The sequence below is a fragment of the Oryzias melastigma genome, linkage group LG5 (assembly GCF_002922805.2).
Source record: "Oryzias melastigma strain HK-1 linkage group LG5, ASM292280v2, whole genome shotgun sequence".
NCBI classification, from domain to species: Eukaryota; Metazoa; Chordata; class Actinopteri; order Beloniformes; family Adrianichthyidae; genus Oryzias; species Oryzias melastigma.
The window spans coordinates 26,034,185-26,043,949 of NC_050516.1; the positions used below are offsets into that span (position 1 = coordinate 26,034,185).

At 38.3% G+C, this 9,765-nt stretch overlaps 1 protein-coding gene and 1 long non-coding RNA gene across 11 annotated transcripts in view; one reads left to right on the forward strand and one right to left on the reverse strand.

Annotated features, from left to right (window-relative positions):
- The window catches only part of LOC112144633 (R3H domain-containing protein 2), a gene marked incomplete in the record, with an annotated part of 47,178 nt that overhangs the window by 2,539 nt on the left and 34,874 nt on the right, over positions 1-9,765 (reverse strand). For 4 of the 10 annotated variants that reach the window (XM_024269273.2, XM_024269269.2, XM_024269271.2 and 1 more), the window contains 10 exon segments: positions 1-59; positions 447-541; positions 1,533-1,677; positions 1,785-1,954; positions 2,859-2,959; positions 3,034-3,173; positions 3,940-4,097; positions 5,196-5,331; positions 7,697-7,987; positions 9,207-9,305. In XM_024269273.2, the coding sequence (XP_024125041.1) occupies positions 1-59; positions 447-541; positions 1,533-1,677; positions 1,785-1,954; positions 2,859-2,959; positions 3,034-3,173; positions 3,940-4,097; positions 5,196-5,331; positions 7,697-7,987; positions 9,207-9,305 (1,394 nt within the window). 10 annotated transcript variants of the gene reach the window in all.
- LOC118598778 lies at positions 540-1,746 on the forward strand. Its single transcript, XR_004947909.1, has 2 exons — positions 540-807; positions 1,500-1,746. It is a non-coding gene; the product is annotated as an uncharacterized LOC118598778 (long non-coding RNA).

Consider the following 9,765-nt stretch of genomic DNA (forward strand, 5'->3'; position numbering starts at 1 on the left):
GATGCAGATTTAAGTGTTTGTTTTTTCCCTCGAGCTCCGTGTTTCATTACTCCTTGACCCTAAAAGAAAGAAGAAGAAATAAACACTTTTTTTTTGTGGTTTGACAATAGCATGCAGTAACACTGATCAACACTAGGTGGGGGTATAAGCAATCGGTGGGAGAAATATATTTTGAGTGCAAGACAATCCAAACATCAACATAAATGTGACTGAGATGGAGCCCAACAGATCAAACTATTTTTAATTTTTTTGGTACTTTATCACAGAAAGACAAAAGCATAAGTCACCTCTGCAGTCTATTATCATTATCAATTTAACAAATATGAAAAAAAGGTTGAATATCATTTGTCAATAAAGCAGAATCATGGCTAAGATTTTTATTTTGAAAGAAGAAAACAAGAACATCAAGAAGACTGAGTGAAGGTTTAGGATGACAGTCGACTGACCTGATGGGAACTGTAGGAGGACTGGCCATGCATGAGTGGTGGAGGACACAAACTGTACTGGAGGGGCTGCCCTAACAGAGAATAGCGACCATCACCTGGACAACAAGACCACACTTTAAATGAAAACTGAATACATTTACTTCACAATAGTTTCTGAACTATTTCGTACCCAAAAAGACATTTCTAAAAAAAGAGCTCCACTCCTCAACCAGCGGTCACGTTTGTGTTTATGTGTGATCCTCCAACTGTTAGACTGCTGAAGATCCACAGGACATTTTGTCCGTGAACTTTACCTGCTGCTGTTCAGGTTTCAACAGCTGGAATTCAACCCTGGTGTGCATTTTTTCAGCTTAGTGTCCCCGTAAGTCAAAGTTCTGATGTGTTTTTCTGTTTGTTAGTGTGAATGTAGGCCACACAAAGGAGTGAGGTAAGGTCGTGTGAGATTATGAGAGGCTGTACAAGCTGGTTTGGTGCCCGTCGTGTGCTCTGGGGAATCGATTTTTTAATCTTATTCAGGGCCAGCACTTACCTGGTAAGGTTAAACGGGTTGCTATGGAAATAGGCGAAAGAGCGTGAGCATAGGAGGGGTTATAGAAGCCTCCTTAAAAAGTGGAAAAGGCCTATTTTGGATATTAATTTAATGTTCTATAGCACTTTATTTTAGATCCCTGTTTGGATTATAGCCTGTAGAATATTAGAAACAACAACAAACAAGCTTTGTTCAATGTTTTAGGCACATTTACATAACCTGAAATGAATAATAATCACCTCTTAAATATCAAATTGTCGTATTATAATCTCTCAAAACATTTACTGATGTTATTAAGAGAGAAAATAAATAATAACCATGTGACTCGTTACAGCAAAAAAACACACAGGAGATTATTTATTCAAAACCTTTAAAATTAGAAAAAATATTAGTAAGCAATATTTGTCTTATTTTGTTTATCAATGACAATACATCTGCATGTAGTCAGCTGAGCTGATGTTGTAATCTATTCAGACAGAAATTTGCTGAGTTTTCTCGGCTTTTCAGTCATATTTTGTCTGCAGGTGAATCCGGAGGTAAAGATGTGGATCGTTAACCTTGAGCGGGTCCTCCAGGTCGCTGGAACTGGGAAATGAGGGGTAAAGGTGCCAGGCCTGGACATATGCTGCTGACGCTTCCGGAGGGGGACGGGGTGGGAGACTGAGTGGGGGAGGCCAAAGGACTCGTCATCTGAGTAGAGGCCTAAAAACATATAATTAAAAAAAAATGAAGCAATGAAAGGAATAACAGCAAACCAAAGTAAAAAAAAAATCATTTTTGATTCTGTCGGTTTTCACGTTTGTGTTCACCTGTGGAGTGTTGTCAGGTTTATAGAGCTCCCCCGGCTTGCTGGGCCTCTGCTCTATACTGTAGTACTTGCATGGGTTCCACTGGACCAGAGGAGGATTCTGGGAAGGCTGGGGTCCGTTGGGGACACTCAGCTGCATGACCATCACCCCAGGTCCAGGAGCGGGCACTCCTGAGGGAGCACAGGAAGCTAGTGAAACATATGGATAAACAGATGGATGTCTTTAGAACTCAGAACTCCGCTGACATGCCAGATATGTTCAAACTATTAGAAAAAAAAAGTGATTTTTAATATTTTAGCATTTAAATTATTTCACATGTATAAGTTGAAATCTGGTCATTTTTATGTAATGCTATTTTTATCTGTTTTAGGTAGATTTTACAGAAGCTCAACAATTTTGTCTACGTACATAAGTGTGGGAGACATTTAAATGAGGGAAAACCTCAACAAAAATACCCTCTACAGAACCTAAAGACAGCCTGTAATACACACCACCCTGACCACTGGCTTCGTGGGTCAGTTTAACCATCTGCTGCGCATGCTAGCATAACAGCTTGAGCTTTCAAATGTAAGGAGATTAACTACATTTGCTGCCCAAAAAATGCAGATGATTTGCCGGCAATGTTTAATAAAGATCGAGAATCTCACTTTAAAGGTATAAATAATGAATAAACTGCATGTGGATTATATCTGTTAAGTCTCCAACCCTTAAGATTAAAAGGCACACCTGAGTTTCTCTTTTTTTGTCTGTCTCAAGGTCAACAAAACCACAAAAGCATTTCCTTTAAACATTGACTCAGAACTACAACAGGAGCCGCACCACCTTCTGAACGAGTGTTCCACGTCATTTCTTCAAACAGCACCTGTTTACAACTTTACATCATGACATAAACCCCACGTATCTCTGACTTTTTACCTGGATACCTTTCACCTACTTTATGACAACACTTTCATTGTTTCTGTGACCTCAGAGAATTAGTGAGATCTGAGCGCACATCTTTAGACCCATTTTATTGTGAATATTTAAAGTAAAATTAGGATTAGTTCAATCCTTGATTTTGATGCTAAATCTTACCAGAATATTGCTGTTGCAGTGGTTGGGGGTTGCAGGGAGACGGTGACTGTGTCATCTGATACTGCTCAGAGCTCGGAGGCTGCAAGTAACTTACTGACGGGCTGCAGGACAAAGGAAAAAAAAAATGTCACACTGAATGTTCACTTCATAAAGCTGAGGATCTCCTCACACGCACCTTGTGCTGTTCTGCTGTGTGGGTGTGATAACACTGTAGTAGACGGGCATGGGTCCCTGGACAGACTGACTCACTGGTACCATGACCTGCTGCTGGTACTGCGGCTGCACCACCTGTTGGTTTTCATTTGCCACTGGAACCTGGCGCAGGGATGGAGAAAATGATGAAGAGCTTAAATGAACGGGTCTCTAGAGTTAAATTGACCCGAGTCATTCCATGGACCTCACAAACATGGCATTAAAAGCTTTCATCAAAACATCAGCCTTGTGGAAACGCAATAACCAAACGGAAATAGGCCAGAATAATGAGCTATAGTTATATAATGTAATTATATAATGAGCAGTTGAGTGTGTTGTATTTACATTAAGGATTTGTGTGCATAATTGGCTGATCTGCACCAGTAAACACCATTGACAGACTGAATGTCGTAGTTCTGCAAGTTGTACAAATGATTTTGAGTTGACCGACATCTGTCTTTTTCTGTTATGCTTCAGTGAGGAACACTATTTGAGGTACTAATGACCCAAAGTATTGAACGACACTGATTTTACAGAAGCTTTTGTCACTTCTTTGATTGTAGGATGTTAGCTTGTTGTGTTATAAGAACACCAAAGACTACACTTTTACTTCTGGTCTATTTTCTGTAAAATGTGAGCTAAAATATCCCTCTTTGTCAGTTTTGTGCAACTTTTAAAAATAACTAAAAACATTTAACCAAAAACAATGTTCAAATTGTATTAAAACAGAGATTTTACTACTATATTATTCAAATTCAACATTATTGTTGTCCTTTTTAAAATTATATTCAGTTTCAACCAGAACCCTGTCAACAAAATGCAAAAGCTAATATTTTAGTGAAACTTTGTCTATATATTTACATATATAATGTCAGAAAAGACTGAATACCTGATATGATGGCATCTGTGGGTACTGAACCATTATGCTTTGCATTTGTCCTCCCATGCCTGCCCTTTGAGAATTGAGCAGGCCAGGGTTTGAAGCCTGCTGGACTCCCATCATGCCTTGGTAGCTTGGTTGCTGGCTGGGGATCATGGTCTGGAGACCTGATGACAAAATTGGAACCACTTTTAGTCTCTGCACAGAGTGCTAACCACTTTGCTTAAGACAGAAGAGAAGCATATTTGTGTGGCAGCTTTCATACATAAAGATTATTTGTTTTTAATTAGAACAATCTGAGTCCATAAGGAAATTGTTCTCGTTAGTTATGACTACAAGTTTTTTTTGTTTTTAAAACTGTAGGAAATTACAATTTCACACGTGTTATGTACCGATAGTTTAAAAATGTTCAACTTGCAAAACATAGAAGCTTGTGATTAAATACAAGGTTGTGTTGAAGCTCAAAAACAATGTCTGCTGTTAAGGCTCCGTTATAATATGGAGCACAAATATTTTCTATCACTGAATAAACAGTCGGGCCTTCCAAAGTTATAAATCAAGGAGACTAAAGGCTCAAACTGGCGCCAGCCGGTGCTTTCCATTTAAAGTGCTCAAGTCCACATTTGCTTGACCACTTTTACTTAACTGGAAAATGCAGGGAAAAGGTCTCAGTTCAACCTTTGACTGACTTTCAAAGACTGTTTAGGTAGGTAACGGTGCCAGGGTAACATCATGTGAGGGTCTGGATGCGGGGTTTCACAGAAGAGCATTGCGTGGACAAGACAAACACACGTGTAGACTTTACCCATCACTGGTTTAAGTCATGTCACTGTTTGATAAAGATTCTACCAAGAATTTGTATGTCCAAGATAAAATGCTAAATATAGTTGCTGGATCCAAAAACACATTTTTGAGAAACGAAGTTCCTTGAATTTTGTGTGTGAGCACACGTATGTACAAGTGTGTGTCCCTGAATTAAAAAGAAATAAATCAATCAGATGTTCAAGGAATCTAAATGAACAAAGTGTGTTCTTTAAGCAGTCCATTATAAAAATACAAGGTGTATATTACAATTTTAACCTCAGTCCTACATTTTAATGTATGGGAGTTTATACATTTTTAAATTTGATCGACATATTTAATAATCTACAAAAGTACATTTGCTAGCTTTTTTCTGGGGTTTCTTAGATTGCACAATTAATGTTTTCATACAAAAAAGTGCAATTTTTTTGTTTTGCAGCACATGAACATAAAACTGTACTGACCTGACTGCTGGGTGGGCTGAGGCATGGGCTGTGTGCGCTGTTGAGGGTACGACACCTGGTGGGACACAGGCTGGGACACGCGGTACTGCTGACCTGTGCTGGGAAACTGGCCTGGAGGGTAGTAGGACACCTGTATCTGAGGAAAACAACATTGATGGTCGGTCATCATTGGAAACATAACAGGTGAAATGTCATCATTCAGTCGCACTGGATTCAGTCTTAAAGAACATCTTTAAATTTTTATGGCTGATCCCATTTTTTTTTTTTGGAAGGCATCCATGCCTGGCGTTAGGGGATGGTTGCACTAAGAATTTGGTTCAGGTTTTACCCAGAATACCCTTCATGACCCAAAATGAGCATGATGACCTCAGGATCAAACTCATGACCTGCTGGCGATGAACACAGTGTATGCCCAACTGTGCCTCTGATTGGGGTGTGGTGGTGGGTTCTATTTTTAAGTTACAAGAAACAAACATTCTAGTTTCAATAAATATTTCATGTTTTGTATTCCTGGTATCCATTTGAAATGCATTTCCTGTTAGGATTTTTTTTTTTAATCAATATTAAGACCCAACATGTATGTAGGGATTAACCTTAACCAGTGAGACCTCCTAGTTTAAATACGACATCAAAGATGTTAACTAGCAGTAAAGGTTAACTTGTTTCAAACTGAAAAACCTAAACTACAATCTTTTTATAGGAAGGCAGATTTTAAAACAAGTTGTTGTATCATAATAAATATTGTACTGCATTTTGTCTGCTCAAACAGATCAAGGTTTATCCTTTAACATCAGAATTTACTCACAAAAAAAAATGTTAAAATCAAAATGTGAACTTGTAAATCCTAAATCAAGCTGATTTTGTGTGGTAGCATTGATACCCAGTCCTATCATTGACTTAATTATTCTTTCCAAATCATTAACTAATTACCTATTCTTTATTTAAGAATGGCACACCGCTATCGTTTAGTCTCTATCATGGTCATATCCATATTTTCTACTTTAATCTGTTATTCCAACAACTCCTGCTGAAAATATCCAACAATTCAATGATTTCTGCAGCTTTTCTACATTGGCATCAACATTAAAGATGTTTTAACCGTGAATTTGCTGCTTTTTCTAAGACAATAAACAACAAAACAATATACGTTTCACTGGATTTAAGGAAAAGTCATTAATATCTCAAAAAGAAGGTGTTACATTATCAGGCTGATGGTTGCAGAAGTATGTGTTCGACAGCACCGTCTACACGGTTCAGTACCGCTGTGTGTATAACAGTAGAGGAAACTGCTTACACAACCGGGCTAAAAGTAGCAAACTGGGAATCTGAAGAAGACGTTAGACAGACAGCATGGAGGAAGCTGAATGTTAGAAAGATCGATAGTTCCTGCATCCACCTTTATCTGAAAGTCTGTCCACTAACAGTTATTCCAGAGGCTGCTACAGTGATTCAAATACTTTAAACAATTAACATTCTAAAATACAGCTCCATTTCCTATCTAATAACGTAAACTCAAGCAGGAATATGAAGATCTAAAGGTAGGAACAGCACTCTATGTGCATTATGTTTGCTCCAGGGGGCAGCAGAGGATGCTTTTCTTTAGACAGAAAAGCTTCTGCTTCTTCTTGTATGACTAGTGATTATTTATACAGCATTCTATGTAGAAACAAGTCAAAACCACACAGATTTTTTGCATTCCACTTTTTTAACTGCTGTTTTACAGCTGTTCACACAATCTCAGAACATTCACACACTTCCCCCGCAGGTCAGCAGCACCTGAGGACACACACAAAGAACAAAGAGGCAACAACCGATCTGTAACGCAACTGCACAGTATGAGGGGGGGGGGGTTGTGTCAGGAAGGGCATCCGGCATAAAACTCTCTGCCAAAAGCACCTGAGAGAATCAGTGAAAGCTGGTTCGCTGTGGCGACCCCTGACAAGTCAAAAGGTGAACAACAAATTTAAAAGAGTAACACTTCTTCTATAATGGCAACCAGTCAAGTCTCAGACTGAACAGCTGCTTCTACTGAATTCATATGAATATGTTCCTCATAAATCTAATGAAAAAAGCTGATGAAAAAACTCAAAGCTTTAATGTTTAAATGCACCTGTATTTAAATTTAACCATGCATTATTTTTCCTATCACATGTACTTGATTGTCTTTATTAACAATCACCTAAAAAAAGGATTTTTAAAACTTTTTTTGGATTCTACAAGGTTCTCCTAGTTTGCAACATCTGGACTGACATATAAGCTGTTCTAAGTCAAAGGAAAAGACAGCTTCAGCTCCATTTGAATTGTTTACAAAGACTAATTACACACTATAACTGGGCAGAGCGACATAGTTTATCTGACGTCTAAAGGCTTCTGAATCATTTTAACATCTCACAAGCAGGTATAAAGTTCTGATATTGCAAAAGAACACCAATGAGGAATAAGGAGGAAACAGAGACACAACAGACTAAATGTATTAATAGAAAAAGTCAAGAATTATTCACCTGCTGAGGCGGAGGCGGCTGCATGTAACCTTGTGGGGGCGGAGCTTGCAGGACAGGCTGGGATGGAGGAGGAGGTGGCGGTGGAGGATGGGTGTGTCCGGTAGCAGGCTGATAGCCGGTTGGAGGTGGCATTGGCTGGCCAGTGGTAGCCATGATGTATCCCGTCTGTGGAGGGGGGTGCTGGGATAGAACAGTGGGAGGAGCCTGATACATGGGGGGTGGCTCAGGATTCTCAGTTGATCCTTGCCTACTGAGGGTCATCTGGGTGAACTGAGAGGCGAGTTCTTCACCCTAGAAAGGGATGAAGACGGCATTCTTATCTGTTGTAAATGTGTGGCCTTTTGTGAAAGCAGAGCTGCACTGTGTAGTGTCAGCAGCTAATTCATCAACTCATTCACTGTATATGAGAACTGGACTGAGTGACCCCGCCCCGCCTCGCATTCCAAATAGGAAATACCTGCTGGTTCCAAGAAGCCAAAATCCTACAGACTTCTATTGTGAAATAAACAAATATTACGAAGTCAACCTACTTCTCAGAATTACCACTCTTGCTATTTTACCTTTTTTTCTTTTAGCACACTCTTGCTAATCCTAATTTTATTTTCACAACTTTTTTTAGTCCAACTTATTCAAGTTATTAACTGATCAATCATATGTCTCAATAAAAGTATGTGGTTTTGTGTCAAACATTCCAAACGTTAGTCAGATTCTACTGACCCTGCTTTAAAGCTCACTCCTGATTGGCGAGAGTGGTTGCCATAGAAACGTTAATTTATACCGACTCTGTATACTTTCTGACAATGTCTGGCTCTAACATGGCGGTGTCCATATTGCAAAACAATGGCAACTGAAATGACTTCATTCTGTTAGAAGAAAGCCATTTTCTGTGGGTGATGTCATACTCACTTGGTGCAGTTCTCATATACAGTCAATACCTCAACTACAATCTGAGCAAAAGCTGTTCAAATCATGCAATGGTAGAAAGTTGAGATTCAAAAAATGTCTATACAAGCAATAATAAACAAAATCTAGTTAGTTTTAAGGAAAAGTGACACAAAAGGAAAATTAACCAAAAATTCAAAGTTCAAGGATAAACTGAACTTTTTAAGTAAACATTTTAAAGTTTCTTATTTGCAATGCAGTCTAATCTAGTCGCATACACTCTAAAAAGAAGCCTACTAGTCAGCTTTTTCATAGCATCTAGTAAAAATCAATGCTTATTATAATTTCAAAGTTACAATATACACTCTGAAGTGAAGTGTTTCAATTCTCATTAAGAACTTATCAATCTAGTCAACTTTGTACATGCATACAATAATAATACATATAGAGTTTGAGAGAAAGTCGTACAGGTTGAAGCTGTGAAGAACCTTTTAGAATGCAAGTACTTATCTCAAACCAATAAGTCTATATTTAAAGTAGATTATCAGAGAAGTGTGAACGAGTCACGTTTGATGTTGTCCACCACTGATTCAAGAACAAGACATGAAGCTTTAAGAGGTGTCAGTACCATTGTGTACTGCTGGGGAGGAGAAAGTGGCAGGAGAACCTGGGGGCAGGAAGGGCTGGAGTAGGAGACAGGCTGAGAGGGCTGCAGAGACGCCACCGGCTATACACACCAGAAAGAGGAGGAAGTACAGCAGAGCCGAAAGAGTGAAGGAGTGTGATGACAAGCAAGAGGGAAGATGAAAAAACAGAAGAAAAAAATATTTTGAAAATAGGGAAATGATGGATAGAAGACAATGAAAAAAGTTTTTAGTGAGTAGATGGGTCAGAAATGGAGATTAGATGCTATTTAACCACACAGTGAAAATTATAATTTTTCTTTATTAAACCGATTAAGGAAAGAAAACAAATGTATTTATTTTTTTACTTTTCTTATTAATATGCTTTTAGTGAAATTTAAGTTTTTTTCCCAAAATAGCTGCCCAGTTCAAGTTTTTTTCAAATACAATAGTTTATTTTCATACATTTTAATAATTCATTTTGAAGTTTTATGATATTTAGATTCATCATACAGACTGATGTATTTCAAGTGTCTATTTCCTTTAGATTTTAGGATTGTTAGT